At 47.8% G+C, this 23,915-nt stretch overlaps 1 protein-coding gene across 1 annotated transcript in view; it reads right to left on the bottom strand.

Moving 5' to 3' along the window:
* The window catches only part of PIGU (phosphatidylinositol glycan anchor biosynthesis class U), a 55,268-nt gene that overhangs the window by 16,576 nt on the left and 14,777 nt on the right, over window positions 1-23,915 (bottom strand). The window contains exons 6-11 of the mRNA XM_030533323.1: window positions 15,282-15,382; window positions 12,352-12,449; window positions 9,899-10,053; window positions 8,550-8,693; window positions 3,866-3,990; window positions 649-791 (exon numbers count right to left, since the gene is read on the bottom strand). Coding sequence (XP_030389183.1) covers window positions 649-791; window positions 3,866-3,990; window positions 8,550-8,693; window positions 9,899-10,053; window positions 12,352-12,449; window positions 15,282-15,382 — 766 coding nt within the window. The remainder of the gene's footprint in view (window positions 1-648; window positions 792-3,865; window positions 3,991-8,549; window positions 8,694-9,898; window positions 10,054-12,351; window positions 12,450-15,281; window positions 15,383-23,915) is intronic.

Below are 23,915 nucleotides of genomic sequence, written 5' to 3'. Positions count from 1 at the left end.
CATAAACTGGATAGAACATTAAGATATGGTTCAAGTAATCAGACAGAATAGTTCTGCTTCTTATTAATGTGTTAGAACCTCGTGACTAAGCTCTTGGCAGTGCAGATCTCAGCTTGACAAGACAGCCAGGACGCTTGCTACAATCAGCGCAGGATGCACAACATGGACCATATTCTGTAACACAGGAGTTCTCAATCTTTTTCTTTCTGAGCCCCCTTGCCCCCCGAACACGCTACAAAAGCCTCCACAGCCCACCTGTGCCACAACAACTGTTTTTACGCATATCCAGTAGACTAAAAGCCAGGGCTGGCATTAGGGGGTAGCAAGCAGAGCAACTTCCTGTGGGGCCCCACACCACAGGACACCCTGCAGAGTGGACTTGCTTGGGCTTTGGCTTCACTTCCCCCCCACCCCCGCCTTCAGCTTGGGCTTCGGTTTTCTGCCCCGAGCCCCAGTGAGTCTCATTCTGGCCCGGCTTTCCGGCTGATTGTGGAGGATCCCCTGAAACTTGCTCATGGCCCCTCCAGGGAGCCCCAGACCCCTACTTGAGAACTGCTGCTGTAACAGACCCAGATATTATTTGACAGTCATGTTACCAGGGACCCAGCTGCGCTGCATAAGTGTTGCCAGTTGCCTCATTTTACTAACCTGCCCTACATTGAACGTCAAAGTGATGGCATAATAAAAATTGGAATTGGCACTTCCTGCGTAAATCCAGAGATGCCAGAGCACTGGGAACAGTAGGGAGCAGACAATGAGCACACAGGAGAGGATAAAGATGTTCCGAAGGACTGTAAGAAAAAACAAAGATATTATAACAGTGTAGTTGAGATACTAACAAGCAGCTGACCTCATGTCAGTGAGTGAATCATAGATTATTAGATTATTAGGGTTGGAAGGGACCTCAGGAGATCATCTAGTGGATGGTACTTAGCATGTCTATAGCACCACCCAGCAGTTTGGAGGCACTAACTAAAGGGTGGTTCTCTCCACCAGCACAACCTTTCATAATGATAAATATTTGCTATAATAATCCCGCTATTGCATTCTATAATAAAACAACTGGGATTTTTCTTTAAAAGAAAAGAATTTTGCCTGTTTAATTTTTAGATTGGATCCCTCATTTTGTGGCTCCTGGTTTCCAGCAAGTGCAGCTCTGATGACAGCAAAAGCAGGAGACCTCACAACAGCAGCAGGGGGCAGTGTCTCAGGGTTATTCAAGAGCCATTAAAGCTCATTCTCTGAGAGGGATATTGCACCTCACCTCAGCATCAAATCAGGTTGCTGTGCTTGCCTACAGGAGAGCTGGAGTGATCAATTACTGAAGGTACCCAAATCACTTTGGATTAGCCTGGAACCCAGGGGAGCTTTCCAATTGGCTGTCAATGTTGTCGTAAAGGATGCAGACCATTCTCCCTTTAATATATTAATTCCCTATTTCATAACTATAATAGGACATTGCAGGATAATAGAATCATAGAAGTGTAAGACTGGAAAGGACCTCAACAGGCCATATAATCCATACCCCTGCACTTCAGGCAGGGCTACGTAATAACTAGACCAGAGGTCGGCCACCTATGGCACATGTGGTAAAGATGGCATGCGAGCTGATTTACTGTGGCATGCTGCTGCTGGCCTGGGTCCCGGCCAATGGCTCCATTCAGCCTGCTACTAGCCTGGATGGATGGAACCCCGGGCCAGCAGCCAGGACCCCAGCTGGCAGGGGCCGGAACCCAAGACCGCCAGCAGGCTGAGCCACTCAGCCAACTGCAGGCCTGGGGTCCCAGCTGCTGGCCCCGCTCAGCCCGCTGCCAGTCTAGGGTTCCATCTGCTGGCCCCTGCAAATGTAAAATGTATTACTGTTGCACGAAACCTTAAATTACAGCGAATAAATGAAGACTTGGCACACCACTTCTCAAAGGCTGCCAACCCCTGAACTGGACCATTCCTGACTGGTGTTTGTCTAACCTGTTCTTAAAAAACCTCCAATGAGGTACTGAAAGAGTATTGTCCTTCTCGAGTAGCCATGGTCCCTTGGCTGTGTGTGCCTGGAGTGCCCAGCTCACCCATGCTAAACCAAGGTGTTTTGGAAACATGCTGCCTCGGTCTGTCAGGCCTGGCTGCCTAAGGGATCAAGTCTAACTGATGGAGTTGCTGGGCTGTATTATCAAGGCTGTTTTATCCTCTGCTATAGTAATTCCAAGACTGGAGAAGCAGCTGTCCTCAAAGGAGGTAAAAAGCCCCACCTACTAGTAGCTAGTGCTGCCACAGAGAACCAGCCATGGGTCACTTCAGTGAAGCCCTGACTACGTGACAACCATTCAATCCCCTTCATTCTTCCTCTTGTTCCCTTTTGAGGGCTCAGGATTAGCTCAGATTTTCAAGAAACATATAACTTGTAATGATTTCAAAAACTTCACAGAAATAACTGGAGCAGAGAGGCCAGGGTGTGTCTTCTGAAGCAAACCCCCTAGTTTTGGATTACAAAAGCCAAAGGGAATCAAAGATGGCAGGTTTCACATTTCCAGGCCTAACTAGGCTCCTTTGTCTTAAGGCTGAAGTTGCTTATTAAGGAAATTGAGGTCATGTTTGGGTTAGCAATGGATTGACACAATCCAAAAAACAGCCAGGCAGGGTTGGCTGGTACTGACTGCTGTAGCCACCCCAAACCGATCACTCCAGGAAGCCACACAAATCTTCCTGGAATGTTACACTGCCAAGCTCATTAGCTGCTGCAACATTATCTCAGGAGACATTTAAAGTCACCCCGAGGTGGTACGTCATGGAATCTGAGTCTGTGAAAATGAGCTGCAAGCTACCTGACAATTACACCAAGTCCAATGCTCAGGGGCTGGAAAGGGTCTTTGTGGTCTAAGAGAGGCTAAGCAAAGTCTTGGCTAAATGGGATGATCTAGTCAGCACACATTTCTGAATGTGTGATCTCACACACAACAAACTGACAATTGTGAATTATAATTATATTATTGTAGCACCTAGGAGCCCTCATCCAGGACCAGGACACCAATGTTCCAGGCACTGTACAAAACACAGAACTAACAGTGTTAGAATGGAGGGTTCTAGTGACTGGATTAACTGTAGGGCTGGTGCTCAGATTACCAGAACCATAAACTGAGATTAGAGACACTCCTGACCCAATTCAAAGGGTGCTTGTACTTTATATCAATGATATGATAATAAATACTTTGTACTCATGAAGTATCCTTCATGCAAGGATCTCAAAGAGTTTACACACAAGCAATTAATCCTCAGAACAACTTGGGCAAGAAGGGAGGGAAAGTTGTTCACGAAAGTCATAAAATCTCCCCACACACTTCATGGTTTGTACTTATCAGACTTGTTTCCTTCCAGACAGTGGACAGTCCAAGAGGGGCAGTGCCCCCTGTGGCACGCAGTTGTATTGCACAGCACCAGGCCACATCTGGTTTTCCTACCTTCATCCTCCAGTGAAGAGTTTGGGGGCAGGTCTACTCTTAAAACACTGCATTGGTGCAGTTGCACCGCTATAGTGCTTAAGTGAAGATGCTCCTACTCTGATTGGAGAGCTTCTCACATCGGCATAGTTAATTCACCTCTGCAAGAGGCAGTAGCTATGTCAATGGGAGAAGCTCTCCTGCCGACATAGCGCTGTCGACTCTGGGGGTTAGGTCGATATAACTACATTGCTCAGGAGTGTGGATTTTGCATACTCCCAAGCGACACAGTTTACCGATATAAGTCTGTAGTGTACAGCTGACCTTAGTTAAGCCTCTCACCTCAGCCATGTCAACAAACCAAAGTTTGGATTGAGCGCGCCACAGGGACTGTGGGGGTTGGGGGAGGGAAGAATCAAACACAAAGAACTTACATCTATAAAGGTGGCTCCAGAGCGGAAGGAAGGCCATATATAGCGCTACATCTCCCACGGTTGGGTAGGACTTGAAGATAGAAATGATGGCAAGCTGAACGAACAAGAAGAAGATGGGGTGCTCCCTAGAGAAAGGAAAAAGGCAGTGACTGGACATAACAGGTACTGGAGAAGCAGCATTTCTCTCTGGAACCTGGTGCCAAGGACCAGCAGGGACACACGAACATACTGTGGCCAGACTCCTACAAGCTTTCATGCTCTTGCTCTGTTTGCCCAGCAAGTCTTCCAGTGTGCTGGACTGCAAGCACTGAGCCAATCTGAGAGGAGTATTCCCAGGGCATTTGTGTACCTACACATGGATACTTTGGGCACATACACATTGCACACATTTACATGATCATCCTGTTGTGTCCAGGCTTTTCCAGTGCTGCCTTCTGTTGTTGTGGTAGAACAGCAACCAAGGCTACTTCACTCTGAGATGCTTTTGCCCCATGAGGATTGTTTTGAGAAGCTCACTGCCTGGCAGATTCACCCTATGGCATATCAGAGCAGCAGCTGTATACATTCCAAGTCATCATAACAGTCCCATCTGAAATCAGGACAGTTAATGGGCTCAAACAGAATGGCACAGTTCTTATCCCAACCCTTTAGTAACTTTCCTGAACCTTTTATTTTACTTTTGCAATGAAAGACTTTATAGAACTGGCTTTAAGTGTCCTGCTGTCCAACCCACAGCAGAATCCATCTCAACAGCCAGCTGTGATCAAGCATCCGCTCCAGCTGCCCCTCCACTCCCGAGTCCATGTTTTTGACTATTGTATGACACATAGCCCTACTTATGGGTCAATATTAGGGTAAGAAAGCAGCAGCTCCTCAATCAGAAATATTCAGCCAGCTTCCTGCATAACTACTCCAGAACCAGCTTAACACATACGGGTATTTTACAAATCATGAATGAATGTATGTGTCACAGTCAAAGGCCTGTAGGCCAAAATAATGACCTATATATATATTGAACTTATGACAGTGCAAGCATTTGGTACATATGTGAGAGACATATTTACAAGAATCTCCACAGTGCAGCTTTCTGACTGTTTTACAAGCATGAGTAGTTGTAGCTGTGTCGGACCTGAAGAAGAGCACTGCGTGGTTCAAAAGCTTGTCTCTCTCACTAACAGAAGTTGTTCCAATAAAAGATATTACCTCACTCACCTTGTCTCCCTTACAAGCACGAGACAGAGGGCTACAGAGTGTGTAGAAAGCATCAGGCTCTGGAGCACAGTTTATTTTTAATTAGGGCTGTCAATTAACCACCGTTAACTCACACGAGTAACTCAAAATAATTAATCGAGATTAATCGCAGTTTTAATCGCACTGTTAAACAGTATATCAATTGAAATTTATTAAATATTTTGCATGTTTTTCTACATTTTCATATATATTGTATTGTGTTGTAATTGAAATCAGCATATATTATTTTTGAATACAAATATTTGCACTGTAAAATGATAAACAAATGAAACAGTATTTTTCAATCTCTATGTCGTGAAAGTGCAACTTAAAATGTAGTTTTTTTTGTTATGTAACTGCACTCAAAAACAAAACGATGTAAAACTTCAGAGCCTACAACTCTACTCAGTCCTACTTCTTGTTCAGCCAATTGCTCAGACAAAAGTTTGTTTACATTTACAGGAGATAATGCTGCCCTCGTCTTATTTACGTCACCACAAAGTGAGAACAGACATTTGCATAGCACTTTTGTAGCTGGCATCTCAAGGTATTTACATGCCAGATATGCTAAACGTTCATATGCCCCTTCATGCTTCGGCCACCATTCCACAGGACATGCTTCCATGCTGATGATGCTCGTTAAAAAAATGTGTTAATTAAATTTGTGACTGAACTTCTTGGGGGAGAATTGTATGTCTCTTGTTCTGTTTTACTGGCATTCTGCCATATAGTTCATGTTATAGCAGTCTCAGATGATGACCCAGCACTTTGTTCATTTTAAGAACACTTTCATTGCAGATCTGAGAAAATGCAAAGAAGGTACCAATGTGAGATTTCTAAAGATAGCTATAGCACTTGACTCAAGGTTTAAGAATCGGAAATGTCTTCCAAAATCTGAGAGGGACGAGGTGGGGAGCATGCTTTCAGAAGTCTTAAAAGAGTGGAAAGTACAGAACCCGAATCACCAAAAAAGAAAATCAACCTTCTGCTGGTGGCATCTGACTCAGATAAAGAAAATGAACATGCATCAGTCCGCACTGCTTTGGATTGTTATCCAGCAGAATCCATCATCAGCATGGATGCATGCCCCCTGGAATGGTGGTTGAAGCAGGAAGGGATATATGAATCTTTAATCCATCTGGCACATAAATATTGTACAATGCTGGCTACAACAGTGCCTTGAGAACGCCTGTTCTCACTTTCAGAGGACATTGTAAACAAGAAGTGGGCAGCTTTATCTCCTGCAGATGTAAGCAAACTTGTTTATCTGAGTGACTGGCTGAACAAGAAGTAGGACTGAGTGGACTTGCAGGCTCTAAAATTTTAGATAGTTTTATTTTTGAACTCAGTTTCTTTTGTACATAATTCTACATTTGTAAGTTCAACTTCATGATAAAGAGATTGCACTTCAGTACTTGCATTAGGAGAACTGAAAAAATACTATTTCTTTTGTTTTTTTACAGAGCAAATACTTGTAATTAAAAATAAATATAAAGTGAGCACTGTACACTTTGTATCCTGTGTTGTAACTGAAATCAATATATTTGAAAATGTAGAAAACATCCCAAAATATTTAAATAAATAGTATTCTATTATTGTTTAACAGTGCGATTAATCGCACGATTAATTTTTAATCGTGTGATTCATCACAATTATTTTTTTAATCGCTTGACAGCCCTATTTTTAATACAAAAGAACTGACTTTGCAGTACTGAAGAAAAATGAAAATAAAGAAGAGAGACACTGAATGTACCAAAATGACCTTCATATTTGACTTTCAGACTATGGCACTCAGCAACCTTGCACGCTTCAGGCAGGAGAGCTCTCTCTCTCTTTTTTTTTTTTGGTCTTCAGAGCTGTTTATACTACATTTAAAAGCTAGGCTGAAACTGGACTGACATGTTCTTAAGGAGAGAGGACTCTTGAAGCACTGACAGCAGCCAGTTCATTCCCCGACAACTGTGAGTAAGAACGGGCCCACCACAGCTATTCTGGGTACTGGTGAAGAAGGGGAGAGGATGCTGTGAAATATCCTGGAGAAGTTTGGTTCACTGCAGTAGCCTCTTAGGAAACGTTGGTCCTGGGAAGCCCCGCAGAGAGTGCTGGAAGGACTGCAAAAATGAGGGGAACAACTGGAGTTGTGACCTTATGCGCGAGGTCACAACGTCACTCACTCTAATTTGGCCCAGCTGCCCCTCTGTCATGCCAGCAGGGAAGGGACTTTGCCATTATGCCACCCAGCTCTGAACCTGGGTCAAGTGGGGGGCCTGGGCCCTCAGGGTCCCCCCTTGCTTAAGTTCTCAAAAGTGAAGGAGTATTGGCACTCCCTCCCACCCCCTGGCTCCAGCACCTGTCGCCTCATAGTGATGCTAATGCCTTACAGCCAAGAGATATGAAGATGTTTCCTTACACTGAATTCTCAGGGCACAGTTGTGTTTGCCTGTCACCACCCATGACCACACACTATTCTTAGCCTTCCAGACTGACAGACAGGGAGAGAATGGCCTGGCTCCAACAGAGCAGGAAACACATATCAGCTACTACCTCAGAAAACTGCCCGCACTTCTAAGGCAATCTGCAATGAAACAATCTTCACAGCTCCATAGCAGAAGAGGATAATGCATGCTAGGAGGGGAGAAGTGTGGGAGCTCCCACGATTCCCCATATAGGAGCAGCAAGAGCCCCAAGCCTTGATGCAGGCAATGAGCGCAGCTCCTTCCTTGGAAAACCAGATATTAAGATGATCTTGTCCTTGCATAGAGCATTTCATGAAAGCACTTTACCCACATTAATGGACTGAGCCTCACACAACTTCTGCCTTGAAGGTGGTATATTTTTATCCTCATTTTATTGATAGTGAAACTGAGGCATGGGATGAGATAGCAAAATTGTTCCAGGCCACAGAGCTGATTCAGAGCCAGGAACAGAATCCATGAAGTCCTGGCAACCAGTCCCTTGCTCTAACCATTCTGCAGTATTAGCTGCCCAGAATATTTGAGGTATCCTGGTATCTTGTACATCCCAGTGTTACATGAGGCAACAGGCTTCTCTACAGAAAAAGCTGCATCCCACCATTCTAGGAACAAGTAAAAAATGCACTAACATGCAGGGTTCTTAAAGGATATGAGGTACATTTTCAGTGCACCAAAGGCTTAACTCCTTAAGAGAAGAACACTATCACTTTAGGAAGTGAGAAGGAAAGAGCTAATAAAAACCTAATTCTGCTCTTTTTCATTTCACAGCTCCAGATGTCTGACACTGACCTACATGGGTTTCTACTGGACGGTAGACATGACAGTGGGCTTTGTGGGCTGAAACCATTTTTGGTGTAGGAAGTATACCAAGAAGAGAAAGTCTCTCTCGTTCCCACTTCTGCCAACAGAGACAGAATAGTAGCAACTCCTCAGGCTGGCAGATCACAGAGACAAAAGGGATAGCAAATAGACCCACTTACTTTAGCTTTACTGCTAAGGGAATGGTGTAGAAGAAGACATTGATCTGAAATACACATACGAAGAACAGATTGAAGTGTTCAAACATCTCAGCAAAGAAGTACCAGAAGAGGCCAATGTTGGGAGTCAGATCTGGAACGCAAAGGCTGAAATTTGAAGAGAAACATCAAGGTAACATTTTAAAGCAGTTGGTATTTGACTTACTTGCTTCTATGAAATTATTGAATCATTGTGTGCTACTGGAAGGAGAGGTGTGGGTGGTGGGGAGGCTATGCCTTAGAATGCATTGTGAGGAAATCAAAGGGGAGAAAACTCAGGGAGGGAAATCACCCTCCATAGTTGGTGTTAGTGCTTCTAGCTGTCAGCACTACTTACATCTTTAACTAGTCAGAGAGTTCATCGCAGCAGAACAAAACTGAAGGTGACACATGAAATTGGGGCGGAGTGGACAAAAAAAGGCTGCATCCACTTACTGAACACCTAAGAGCCCCAAGATATTTAAACATCCTAATCACTATTTTCTCAAGCAGCATCTAACTTTTTCCTTAACGTCACTTTAAGGCCATTTTATACAGCTAAACACACATGCAGCTTTACTCCTGTGGAGTCCATCATCAGTGACACCCACTGGTCAGTTTGGCTAATCCAAAGCACATGCCAAGAAACAGATCCACTTCTGGTTAATTATAAGGAGACTGAAGAAACTCCAGTATCTTCTCCCCACCTAGTTCGTCTTCTCTAGTTCAGTGGCTCTCAGCCTTTCCAGACAACTGTACCCCTTGCAGGAGTCTGATTTGTCTTGCATACCCCAAGTTTTACCTCACTTAAAAACTACTTGCTTACAAAATCGGACATCAAAATACAAAAGTGTCACAGCACACTGTTACTGAACAATTGCTCACATTCTCATTTTTACCATATAATTATAAAATAAATCAACTGGAATATAAATATTGCACTTATATTTCAGTGTACAGTACATATAGCAGTATAAACAAGTCATTGTCTGTATGAAATCTTAGTTTGTACTGACTTCACTAATGCTTTTTATGTAGCCTGTTGTAAAACTAAGCAAATAGCTAGATGAGTTGATGTCCCCCCCGGAAGACCTCCGTACACGCAGGGATATGGGTACCCCTGGTTGAGTACCACTGCTCTAGTTCTTGCAGTGATGGTTTAAAGGAACTTGGGTTATATATTTTTGTTATTAGTGTGTGTGTTTGTTTCCACTGCATTGCTGGTAAATTTTTCCTGAGACTGAAAGCTCTTTGGGACAGGAAATGGGTCTCCCTGCGTGGATAATGCCTATCACAGTATGGACATTCCCAGAAAACAAATTACAACTACTTACATGAAACCATACACAGATAGGATAAAGTCCCAGGAGTTGAGGAGGAAGAATGAGAGGCAGACAATTACCACCAAGCTACAGAGATACAGTGCTGCATATTGCGTGGTGTACAACCAGAAGCCTTTGCTTTTCAGTTTCACTGGTATGAACTGAAGCTGGAAACAAAACACAAAGATGGAAAATAAGAGGACATCCTGTGGCTTTCTATTAACAAGACCTGCCCTGCTGCACTGCTGACAGAAAGCAGCAAACAGTGGCCCAGCTACAATGGGAGTAGCAGCATTCAGCACACTCTGCTCCAGTGTGCTCTGCCTTGGCCAATCAAATCACACACTCTGCCCAATACTTTCAGAACTGTGCCTGAAAAGTCACATAATTTCACATTCAAGTAACCATAACGAGGTGTGTGGGTGAGTGAGTGATTCCCTGATGTACGTGCAGAATGTTGGTAATTGTGCAGCCAAGCAGGCACTCCAGGTTTGGAAATCTGGGCCACCTCCAACAGAAGCTCCACCAGAATTCAGCAGCTACAAATCAGTGAAGCTGCTCTGCCATTTAGCATCCACATTTGTACTGTACATGCCTTGCCAGGTCCCGAGAGGCAATATGGACTCATGGTTGTAAAGGGCTCTGTCCCTCTGAACCATGGCAGATTTAACATCAGAAAACTTTCTGGAACATCTCAAGCCAATTTAGAGACTTTTTGGCAGGATAGACAGAAAGTGCAGGAGAGCAGCCATTTAATTCCATACAAACCTTACAAGGGAGTCAGTGAAGTTCAACAACAAATCCTGATAACAGATATCTTTTGGCAGCTCTGAATGCTTTTGAAAATCCCCTTATAAATCCAAAGGCATTAGGTGTTCATGTATCACCGCAGATCACCAACTCTGGAAACACTACACTTATGCTCTGTCACTGCCATGCAGATGTTTTGCTTAAAATACAGAGAAGTGCACAATTGGGACCATATGCAGGGAACTCATTGCTCCCTAAATAACAGCATGGTCTCTTCTCAGATTTAACAAATAGTTTTGACTTTGTAGATGCTCCATTATGGCAAAGATTTAAAACAATAAGGAAATTTCCTGGACGTTTTGGAGAAAAATTAAAGATATGTACACAGGGGGAAGGAGGAAGAGTCTGTAAATGATTCTTCTCCATTTTCTTTCAGAGTTAAAGAAATTGAGAATGAGCTTCAGGGAAGAGAGAGAGAGGGAAATCTGTAATGAACATCCACTGTAAAATCACAGAGGGAGGCATGTCAGTGGAAATATATGACTGACAGTCATCTGGGACCTGGTAAGATTTTTTCAGACACTACTTATAAATCTCTGTACAGATGCTGGGTAAGAGTCCTTTCACTAGAGTCCATAGCCTTTCCCTGGAGCATCCCCTTGCTTTCCCAACTAGATGAAATGAGAAACTGAGCAGTTTCCATAAGGCCCTTTATGATTTAGGCTCTTGTTCCAGTCACCTCTCACAATATCAGCAGAAGACTTAAGACAGGTATCAAGCCACCTGAAACCCCAGACAAAGGGAAAGGAAAGGGAAGGGAAATACTGAATACCGCAGTGATGGGTACAGTAGAAGGACCTAGAGAAACAAGATTAGATTAGTAGGGAGACACCCATTTCCAGTTAATTATCTCTTCTTCTAGTGAACACGAATAGTCTCTTTACATCATCCTTTCTATTCCACAACACTGTGCTCTCAGCAGTAGCTATCAGCATGCATTTGTCTTTCACAGCACTAGCAAAGAGTTGCCTCCGCTTTAATACCCCTTTCCAGTTTTGGGACGGTAGCTCTTGGCCTACTGATAAATTAAACTGCTTTGCGGCTCAGTGTTCATCTTGCAGGACTTTGGGCATCAATTAATAAATAAGGATACCATCTTCTTCAGAATCCCTGGTACAATCTGATCAACATTCTGTTAACGGAGGAGGAGTGAGGCTGGGGAGATCAGATGTTTCCAAGTACCACCAGTGCATGCCTGGCACTGTGGAGCAAGTTAGACATGATCACTGTCTTTTGCAGTCCACTGTTGGGCCCGGATGATTCAGACAAAAGGACTGTCACTATACCTCATGGCACTGATGCGGAGTCACTATAGAAGAAACTCTGCTGCTCCAAAATTCCCTTTGGTGGTCATGTGACACCAAACGCAGCTTTGTGTTTCAGTAAGGAGAACTGCCTGCAAATTTGCAGACAGGGAGTAAATGAGTTTCTGCTTTCCTCCTAGCCACATGACTATTGCAAGATGTTAAACCTGCACTGGTCTGGGGAAGGATAAGATTATTTTTTCCAAATCTTGAAAACTGGCCATTGAATCTCACAGTGAATCTCCTCCCTCCACCTAGACACAGGGCAATCAACGCTGGCTGATAGGAATTGGACATGCATAGGATATCAGAGGTTACAGCCAATACAATTACTCTTAAGAGAATATTTACCTGCAGAAGATACAGCAATGCTGGTGCAAACAAGGTGAGAGGATACAGTGACTGGTATGTCGCCAAGGCCAGGAATATAGCACTGAGGAGGGTACTACCTGCAGGGAGGAAACAAACCTCAGTTAACAAACCATGATCATAAAGAGGGTCATATTCAAATAAACAGTCCTTTAAATATTGAATCACTGCTCAAATAGGGGGAAGTACTGCACAGTACCTGCTGTGATCATCAGAACTCCACAAGTAATTAGAGGGGATAAAAATAACTATTTCAGCGTGTTCCGGAGCTCGTCCCTCTCTCTGTATTACAGGGACATTGAGACAAGAAGAAGGGCTCTGACAAACAGTCAACAGCATGAAATAGCAATTGATACAACTGGTTTATATCCCTATAATCTACCTAGAGAGATTTATATAACCCACGTCTCATACATAGATACCAGTTACTATGTATGTGGGAGAATGTGTAGTCTGGAGTCATTTCTGCATCAAGCAGCTGTCTATTAATACTATGCACTTCAGAGCCCGTTTTCACTGGACTGTCTCAGAGCGCTCTGCAAACATTACTTGAGCTTCACAAGTAACAGTAGGGAAGTAGCTTAGCCCTATTTTACAGATGTGGTAATTTAGGCACAGAGCTTAATTAAAAATTTTAGAAGTGACTTCTAATTGTGAATGCCTACATTTTTGGTTGCCCAATTTGAGACATCCTGGGCTGAGCTAACAGCTGAGCACCCACACTGCTCATCAACTTCAACTGAAATCGTGGGTGCTCAGATCTGGCCCAAGGGAACTCCAGTTGGACACCAATAAAAGGAAGCACCCCTGACCAGGAGCTATTTCTGAACATTTTGGCCTAATTAATTTGCTCAAAGTTAGTGACAAAGAAAGGATTGGAAAGCAGGAGTCATGGCTCAGTCCAAAGGGGCTAACCAGTAGATCACACTAGTTCACTCCGCATCACTAACACAAATAAGCTTCTCTCCTTCGCTTCCATCCTCTTTAAGAGAATGAGCAGCACAGACCCTTCATTGGGATCTCTAAAATGAAGAATCCTCTCCCTTTCACAATTACATTCTCCTAGACAGAACCCTATCTGTCCTGTTTCAGTGAGTGCTAGATTAGAAATAGCTATGTACAAAGGTTTGCTATGCAGAAATCTATTGTTATATCAAAAACTCCAAAGAAAATCTTTTACCCATAATCTGATTCTCCCCCTAAACACACTTTCAGCACTAGCAGTTGCCACACACCTATTCAGGAAAGCAGCACACGGGACGATTACAACAGAGCAGTTTTTCTTAACCTTTTTGATACTAGGGACTAGCTTGTCATCTTTCTAAATGGTCAGGGAGATCTGAGGGACCAGCGTCAGTCCATGGGAAACACTGCTACAGAGCAGTTCACTGGGAATTACTCAACTTTCAACAGCAATCTAAGTAGGTGAACAATTATACTACACCAAAGTGGATCTTGTTCACTTATTTTTGCAAATATAATTTCAAATATAAACCCTCCTGCTTCAATGGCATAATCCAACCACTAACCAAATAAAGGTTAGGAAGAACCTTCCCTTACAGGTATATTAGCTTGTAATTGTTTATTCTGAAGTATGTCCCTTCTTTCTCTGAGTCATCTGGTACTGGCCACTATTGGAGACAAGATAACAGATTCGACTGACCACTGATCTGGGCCACTAGAGAAATCCCTATGTTCTTATGTGAATATTACAGAGCTGCCCAGATGCTCTGCTGGGGGAGGGATAAGCATTGGCCTGCTAAACCCAAGGTTGTGAGTTCAGTACTTGAGGGGGCCATTTAGGGATCTGGGGCAAAAATCTGTCTGGGATTGGTCCTGCTTTGAGCACGGGGTTGGACTAGATGACCTCCTGAGGCCCCTTCCAGCCCTGATATTCTACGATTCTATGATGGGAGCTTAGACTGAAGAGAAACTTAGCTTTAATTATGAGATTAAGGTAGCTGCCAGCCTAGTGTAATCTATTCTATATCTTCTACTATTAAAAAAATTAGGGACACTGGCATAATGTTCCTTTAGCATTCATCTGCTCCTGTGGCTTATCTCTCTTCTGAAGCTATAGATGTTTGTAACACCACAATTTGCTGATCTCAAACAAGGTTATGATTGCAGGTGAGAGTTAGACAATAGAAGCAGGTGAACTCTCATGCAAATATCTTAATAAGAAAAAAAAAAAAAGAGGAAGCAACAGTGCCCCTCCCCCTCAGAAATAAAAGATACAGAGGCAGATTGGTTTCTAAATAGAAAAATAATCAAAGTTGTAAGGGCACCATAAGGGCACCAGCCATAAGAATCAATCAATATTTAGGGAATGTTTTCATTGCATTGTAAACTCGTGTCACTCACACGCAGGTTTGTGGACTCATTTCCCAGGCTGTGCTTGAGTGTCCACACTGCGCTGTAAATAACTGCAATTGATGGACCTGAATCTCACAGCTATGCCAATGTGTCCACACTGTACCATGCAGACCTTTTGACCTGGGTCTGTGGCTTGAGCTGTGTCCACACTGCAAAATGACAGGGGTTGGACTCGAGTCACAGCAGGAATCAGGCTCTGACCCTCCACATCTACCAAGGTGCTAGGACCCAGGGTCCCAAGTCCTTGCTGACCCAAGGCAGGCTGTGTGTCTCTGTGTGGATGGAAGGATGGTTTCAGCTCAAACCTGAGTCCAAGCCTGGCCTTAGTGTGTAGTGCAGACTTTTATACATATTGGGATGACAGACCTTGTACTTAACTGTGCATTTGCCTTTTGCTTCAGGGATTCAAAGCAGACTTTTGACACTGCCTTAACCCAGACTGTGATGTGTCTACTATTAACTGCATTTCTAATAGCTTACGGTTCAAATATTTACAGAAAGATATGAGCCAGGGCAAGATTTTCCCAGTGCATTACCTTTTATTGTAGCCAAAATGAAGAATGCAATGACAGTATTGTTGATGGCACAGGTGGACTTTGCAACACAAGACATCACTGTGTACGGATTTAGGAGATAACTGAAAAAGAACAAAAACTCAATTACACTCATGCCATTAAAAAAAATACCAAGAGGAGAAATATCAAAGGAAAATGGAAATTATTTGCTGCTTCTTTTTGATCGTTTAAATGTTTACATTGTACGGTTTCCTCTCAACCTCAAAGGGATCCAGTTGAATTGATGCCTTTCAAATGGTGCAAAATCAGATGCTGCACTTGTGTATAAACAGGACTTCATGTCATGGCAAAGGATGGGGTGATTGTGGGAGAGCCCAGGGGGAAGCAGGAGATGGCAGAGGGGAAGGAGCCCATTTAAAATGCAATTCTGTTCTGAAAAGTGATCCAATAAAAATGGCCCACAATACTCAGCCGGTCTGCTCCCGCTTTGTATTCAAAGTCACATATGCTGACTTTAGTGACTAAAATAAGTTCCTGCAGCATTTTTCATTCCTGTTAACCCTGAGGGGCCAACAGGCTAAACAGACAGCAAGATGGATTCTATTTCTTCTTTTGCATTAACCGAACTGTTTCCTATGTCCCAGTCAGTTACACCAGTGCAACCCCACTGAAGGTAACGTGACTGCATAGGTGCCAGCAGGGCCTAATTTGATCTGACAAACCTTTATTGCAGGTGGGATGTGCGAGAAGCAGAGAACCCAGGCTGATGCTCAGATCCCACAGTAACTGCAAGCCTTGCAGTTTAAAATATAAACTATCTTTTTACTTGTAAACTGAGCACATCTGAGCTGTAATCACCAAGAGACAGCAAACACAGAACCCCGCAATGCTCTTTGAGTATCACTCTTCAGAGTGCAACCATGCTTTAAAGATACCAGCTCCTCTCTGAAAATTTGAAATGAATGATGCAAACAGAGCTGTAAACAGGGGAGTTTCAGAGGGAGTTCTTTTGGAGGAGCAGTTTGTATGTGTGGAGGCTGCTAGGGGCAGTGTGCTGGGAGAGAAGCGGAGCCCTGTTTAGGGGGCGGGGCTTATCTGCTATGGGGTCCTATAAAAGTAGCCAGCCAGTCAAGCAGCAGTATAGACAGCTGCAGCGGCACAGCAGCCAGCAAACAGAGCTGTAAACAGGGGAGTTTCAGAGGGAGTTTACAGGGGGAGGTTGTGAGGGAGACTAAGAGACCTAGGTAGAGGAAAAGACGGTTACTCACCTTGTAACTAGTGTTCTTCGAGATGTGTTGCTCATATCCATTCCAGGTAGGTGTGCACGCCGCGCGTGCACGTTTGCTGGATCTTTTTTACCCTAGCAACTCCAGTGGGCCGGCAGGTCGCCCCCTAGAGTGGCGCCACTATGGCACTTGATATATACCCCTGCCAGCCCGCCCGCTCCTCAGTTCCTTCTTGCCGGCTACTCCGACAGTGGGGAAGGAGGGCGGGTGTGGAATGGATATGAGCAACACATCTCGAAGAACACCAGTTACAAGGTGAGTAACCGTCTTTTCTTTTTCGAGTGATTGCTCATATCCATTCCAGGTAGGTGAATCCCAAGCCTTACCTAGGCGGTGGGGTCAGAGTGAGAAGTCGCGGCCTGGAGCACTGCAGAGCCTAAGGCTGCATCATCTCTGGACTGCTGAACCAGGGCGTAATGGGAAGCGAATGTGTGGACCGATGACTAGGTCGCCGCCCTACAAATGTCTTGGATCGGCACGCGGGCAAGGAAAGCCAGCGATGATGCATGTGCTCTGGTGGAGTGAGCAGTCACACGGCCCGTCGGAATGTGGGCCAGGTCATAACAGGTCCTGATACAGGAGGTAACCCAGGAAGATATCCTCTGCAAGGAAATCAGTAGTCCCTTGACCCAGTCCGCTACCACCACGAATAACTGGGGGGACTTGCGGAATGGTTTGGTCCTGTCCACATAAAATGCTAGCGCCCGAAGGACATCTAGTGAGTGGAGCTGTTGCTCCCTGCGGGACGAATGGGGCTTTGGGAAAAAGACGGGGAGGAAGATCTCCTGGTTAATGTGGAAAGCTGAGACCACCTTGGGAAGAAAGGCAGGGTGTGGTTTCAGCTGCACCTTGTCTTTATGGAAGACCGTATACGGGGGATCTACTGTGAGGGCCCGTAGTTCCGACATCCATCTAGCTGAGGTGATGGCCACTAGGAAGGCGGTCTTCCATGAGAGATAGAGCAGGGAGCAAGTAGTTAACGGCTCAAATGGAGGACCCATGAGCCGAGTTAGGACCAGGTTGAGATCCCATGAAGGGGCAGGAGGGCGGATCTGTGGATAGAGACGTTCCAGTCCCTTCAGGAATCTCGCCACCATAGGGTGGGAGAAAACGGAACGTCCGTCCCCTCCAGGATGAAACGTGGAGATAGCCGCTAGGTGAACCCGAAGGGACGACAACGCCAGACCCTGGGCCTTGAGGGACCAGATGTCGTCCAGAATAGTGGTGAGGGGAATCTCCATAGGGAGAAGACCTTTCTCCGAACACCAACAGGAGAAACGCTTCCACTTAGCCGAGTAAGTAGCCCTGGTGGAAGGCTTTCTACTGCCCAGGAGAACCTCCCGAACCGAGGTAGAGCAGCGTAACTCGGAGCCTGTCAACCACGCAGGAGCCATGCCGTAAGGTGCAGAGACCGAAGGTCCGGGTGACAGAGCCTGCCGTGGTCCTGGGTGATCAGGTCCGGATGAAGGGGCAGGGCAACTGGGTTGGCTACTGAGAGGTCCAGCAACATGGGGTACCAATGTTGTCTGGCCCACGCTGGAGCTATCAGAATCACATGAGCTCTGTCTCTGCGCACCTTGAGGAGGACCCTGTGTATCAGCGGAACGGGAGGGAACACGTAAAACAGGTGGGTCGCCCATGGGATCAGGAAGGCATCCGCTATAGACCCGGACTCCCGACCCTGAAAGGAGCAGAATGTTCGACATTTCCTGTTCTCCCTGGACGCGAAGAGGTCCATCCAGGGACGACCCCACCTCTGGAAGAGTGAGAGGGCGACATCTGGGCGGAGGGACCACTCGTGCGAGTGGAAGGACCTGCTCAGTCGATCCGCTAGAGTGTTTCGTACTCCCGGGAGATAGGAGGCGGAAAGGTGAACGGCATGGGCTATACAAAACTCCCAGAGACGCATCACCTCGAGACATAAGGGAGAGGACCTGGTGCCGCCCTGCTTGTTGATGGTCGTCGTGTTGTCGGTGAACACCGCGACACAACGACCTTGAAGGTGATGGACGAACACTTGACAAGCAAGACGAACCGCTCTCAACTCCCGTATGTTGATGTGGAGGTCCAGCTCCTGAGGGGTCCACAGGCCCTGAGTTCTTCGGGCGCCGCAGTGTGCCCCCCAGCCCAGATCTGAGGCGTCCGTAGTCAGGGATGCCGAGGGCTGGGGCGGATGGAACGGGAGCCCCGCACAGACTACGGACTGGTCCAGCCACCACCGAAGGGAGTCCAGTACCCTTTGGGGAACGGTGACAACTGTGTCCAACGAATGTCTGGCCAGCCGGTACTGCGCGATGAGCCAAGATTGAAGAGGCCTCATGCGGAGTCGGGCATACGCTGTCACGAAGGTACAGGCCGCCATATGTCCCAGGAGGGCCAGACATGTTTTTCGAGAGGTCAGCGGGGCCGCCTGCAAGCGCAGAATGATGGCCAACAGCGACTGGAACCTGGGCAAGGGTAGCAAGGCCCTGGCTAGGGTAGAGTCCAGAACGGCCCCAATGAACTCTATCCTCTGCGTGGGGAGCAGAGTAGACTTGTCCACGTTGATCACGAGGCCTAGGGCAGCAAAGAGGCTGCTGATCCTGCGGACGTGGTCGCGGACCTGCAGCTCCGATGTGCCCAGATCAGCCAGTCGTCGAGGTAGGGGAACACGTGAATGCGGCCGCACCGAAGGTATGTGACAACGACTGCCATGCATTTCGTGAACACCCTTGGGGCTGTAGAGAGGCCAAACGGGAGGACCGCAAATTGATAATGTTGGTGGTTGACCACAAAGCGGAGGAAACGCCTGTGCTGGGGGGATATGGCGATATGGAAGTAAGCGTCCTGCATGTCGAGGGCGGCGTACCAGTCTCCGGGATCCAGGGATGGGATGATGGTTCCAAGGGATACCATACGGAACTTCAACTTTACCATATACTTGTTGAGTTCCCGAAGGTCGAGGATAGGCCTGAGGCCCCCCTTGGACTTGGGGATTAGAAAGTAGCGGGAATAAAACCCCTTGCCCTTCTCGCTCTCTGGAACCTCCTCTATGGCTCCCTTGATGAGGAGCGTCTGCACCTCCTGACGGAGGAATTGCTCGTGAGAGGGGTCCCTGAAGAGGGACGAGGGTGGTTGTGGGGGGGGGGTTAGGGCGATGAAAACTGCAGGCGATAACCGGCCTGCACAGTGCACAAGACCCAACGGTCTGATGTTATTTGGGTCCACGCCGGGAGGAAAAATGAAAGATGGTTGGAAAACTGCGGGGAAGGATCCGGAGGGGAAACTGGTACTGCGCCCTCGGGCGCACCGGTCCAGGAGGGGCCTTGGTGGAGCCTTGGTTTTGCCCCGTTTGGCCACCCGGCTGTCTGCGTCGGTTGTTCCTGCCGCGGACAGAACTGAGGATACGGCCGACGCTGCTGTTGGTGGTTCTGCTGCCGGAATGGCCTGCGCTGTGTCGCAGGCGTAAGCATCCCCAAAGACCGTATTATGACCCTATTGTCTTTAAGGTCCTTTAGTCTGGGGTCTGTCTTAGCAGAAAACAGGCCCTGGCCTTCAAAGGGGAGGTCCTGGATAGTATGCTGGAGCTCTGGCGGAAGGCCAGAGACCTGAAGCCAGGAAATGCGGCGCATCGTAAGCTCCGAGGCAAGGGTCCAAGCGGCCGAGTCCGCAGCATCTAAGGAGGCTTGTAGCGAGGTCCTCGATACCTTTTTGCCCTCATCCAGAACGGTGGTAAACTCCTGACGGGCGTCCTGCGGTAACAGCTCTGCAAATTTTCCTGCCGCCACCCAAGAGTTAAAGGAGTAGCGACTAAGGAGGGCCTGCTGGTTCGAGACCCTGAGCTGTAGCGCCCCCGCTGAATAGACCTTGCGGCCCAGGAGGTCCATCCGCCTCGCCTCCTTAGACTTGGGCGCCGGGGCCTCTTGACCATGGCGCTCCCTGTCGTTCACCGACTGGACCACAAGGGAGCAGGGTGTCGGGTGAACGTGCAGGTATTCACAGCCCTTTGAGGGTGCCATGTACTTCCTTTCCACTCCTCGAGCGGTCGGAGGGATGGAGGCCGGTGACTGCCAGATAGTAGCGGCGTTGACCTGAATAGTCTTGATGAAAGGCAGGGCCACTCTGGTGGGCGCATTGGCGGAGAGGATGCTCACCACAGGGTCCTCGATTTCAGAGACCTCCTCTGCTTGAATGTCCAGGTTTTGTGCCACGCGTCGGAGGAGGTCCTGGTGTGCCCTAAGATCTAGAGGGGGAGGGCTGGAGGACGAGGTACCTGCCACTGCCTCATCAGGGGAAGACGACGAGGAAACCCCTGGCAACAGAGCATCCACGGGGGGTTCTGTCTGGGGCTGCACCTCCGTCACTGGAGGGAGCTCTGGGTTCTGGTGGCTGGACCTGTCTTCTGCTTCCAGGGAGGGAGGGGGTCTAGACACCGTTGCCTCCGGTGGCCTGTGTTCCGCCGCAGGGCGGGAAGTGATATGTTGCGGACCCTGGGCTTGGCGGTACGCCCATGGGGTCCAAAACCCCCACTGTTGAGGCCCTCGTTCCTGAGGTGGAGGGTCCTGAAACAGGGCCGAGTGTCTGTCCTGGCCCAGCATATAGGCACTCTCTGCCTGAGAGGACATGGATGGTTCCCTTGAAGGCCACGGAGGCGCTGAGCCAGTTTGATAGACCTCTCTATATGCCGACGCCGACGACCTCCTCAGTGCCGAGGATCGGTACCGTGAGTCGTACCGGTGCCAGGATCGGGAACGGCCTGGTAGTCGGTGCCGGGATCCGGATCGGGATCTGCCTCGAGGTCGGTGCCAAGAGCAGGACCGCGATCTTCGTTCAGCGCGGTGCAGGGATGGCAGTGGGGACCGGGACCTGCCACTGACCCTGTGCCGGGAGGTCGACCGGGATCGGGACCTACCACCGGCTCGGTGCCGGGAGGTCGACTGAGGAGCTGAACGCCGAGGTGAACGGCTCCTAGAGTCTCGGTGCCGGTGGTAAGAGGAGCCAGACCGGGACCGTGCAGATGCTGATCGGTGCCGCCGAGGAGAACGGTACCGCCGAGGAGAACGGTACCGGGACTGCGAGCGACGCCCCGAGCGCGAGCGTTCACATCTCCAGGGCGATCGGTGCCTGGACTCCGGAGACAGCGCTCTCAGCATCGGTTTGCCTCTGGAGGTTACCCGTCCCAGGGGTGCCGTGGTTTGAGGCTGCGATGGCTCCGTGAGCGCTATCAAGTCCCGTGCCGAGGCAAAGGTCTCCGGCGTAGATGCGACTAACAGCTCGATCCCTGATCTCAAGGGGGAGCTAGGAGGGGCTGGACTCGATGGACCTTCCGGACCCGGAGTTGACAGCAGCCCTGCAGGCTGTGCCACGGCCAAGGTAGGTGCTGGGCGTTCCACTCGAGCCTTCCTAGATGGTGTTGCAGACGTCGAGGGTCTTGGATCTGCTCCCGGTGCCGGGGATGGACGGTGCCGGGGAGTCTTGCCGGTGCCGGCCCGGTCCGGTGCCGGAGTAGAAGTGGCCGGTTGCGCCGCCGGTACCGGAGTCAGTGCCGCTTCCATTAGGAGAGCACGGAGTCTTTGATCCCTCTCCTTCTTTGTGCGAGGCTTAAGGGCCTTGCATATATGACACTTCTCAATGATGTGCGATTCCCCCAGGCACTTGAGGCACGCATCGTGGGGATCGCTAGTCTGCATCGGCTTCTTGCATGCCGAGCACTGCTTGAAGCCCGGTGAACCAGGCATGAGCCTGGTGCCAGGCGCCGGAAAGGGCAACGGCCCACCCACGAACAAGTTATACAACTATATACAATAAACAACTAATTAATATACTACTTTAAACTGTCTATAAAACTATTTACAACTACGACTACGAACAGTGTACAAGAGAGCTAGGACGTGGAGGACAGCAAGCCGCACTCCACAGTTCCAGCAACCGACACGGCGGTAAGAAGGAACTGAGGAGCGGGCGGGCCGGCAGGGGTATATATCACGTGCCATAGTGGCGCCACTCTAGGGGGCGACCTGCCGGCCCACTGGAGTTGCTAGGGTAAAAAAGTTCCGGCAAACGTGCACGCACGGCGTGCACACCTACCTGGAATGGATATGAGCAATCACTCGAAGAACTGACAGGCTAGTTAAGGGAGTGTGTAGTGGTCTGTCAGTGTTCTGGTGCCTGTTGGGGGTTTGTTTTGTTTTGTTTTGTGTTTCTTGGACTACCAGGTTTTAGGTGGGAAGGCTATGACAGATACAGAGGCAGCAGTGAAAGATACAATGAGGATGACTGGATGTGGAAGCTGCGGCATGTACGTGATCCTGGAGGGGGTACCTGAAAAGAGTTTTGTCTGCATGAAATGCCGCCTGATAGAGCTGATGGAAGAAAAGATCCGAGGACTGGAGATGCAGGTGGAAACTCTGGTCGACTTTAGAAGGGGGTTCGAGCCGGTGATGGAGCAAAGACATGAGGAGGCTGAAGGGATAAGTTCAGACTTGCAGATGGAAGCAGGACCAAAGAATTCTGAGGAGAGACTGCTGGGTGAGGAAAGTGGACGCATGTGACTAAGAGAACCAGGCAGAGGAAAAGACGGGCCAGTGAAGGAGAAATAGAACTCAGGAACAGGTTTGCAGAGATGGAAAATGAAGAAGGGGTATAGCAGGTGGTCGCCAAAGGAGAGAGGGCAAGGAAAAAGAGAAGAGCTGTTAGTCCTACAGGAACAGGGAAGGAGTCAATGGAGGCAACACCAAAGATGAGCCCCAGGAGGATTGCAAGGGTGAATAGGAATCGAGAGGACTTGCAGCCAGTGGGTGCAGGGGATAGACCGGAGGATCACACTGTCACCAGGAAAAGGCAGGTCTACGTGATTGGGGACTCCTTACTGAGAAGAATAGACAGGCCTGTAACTAGAGCTGATCCAGAGAACAGAAGGGTGTGCTGTCTGCCAGGTGCTAAGATATGGGATGTGGACTTGAGGCTGAAAAGGATCCTAACGGGAGCGGGAAAGAATCCATTGATTGTCCTTCATGTGGGAACGAATGATACAGCTAGATTCTCGCTGGAACGTATCAAGGGAGACTATGCCAGACTGGGGAAGACGCTTAAGGAAATCGAGGCTCAGGTGATCTTCAGTGGGATTCTGGTGGTTCCTAGAGAAGGGCAACAAACGTGTGACAAGATTATGGCGATCAACAGATGGCTCAGGCAGTGGTGCTATAAGGAGGGCTTTGGGATGTATGGCCACTGGGAAGCATTTATGGACAGAAGACTGCTCTCTCGGGATGGACTTCACCTGAGTAAGAAGGGAAATAGACTTCTAGGATGGAGGCTCGCCCAACTGATTAAGAGAGCTTTGAACTAGGAATTTGGGGGAGATGGTTGGGAGATGTCCAGGTGTTCTCCA

Source organism: Gopherus evgoodei, chromosome 14, assembly GCF_007399415.2.
Source record: "Gopherus evgoodei ecotype Sinaloan lineage chromosome 14, rGopEvg1_v1.p, whole genome shotgun sequence".
NCBI classification, from domain to species: domain Eukaryota; kingdom Metazoa; phylum Chordata; order Testudines; family Testudinidae; genus Gopherus; species Gopherus evgoodei.
This window is presented reverse-complemented; position numbering and strand designations above follow the sequence as displayed.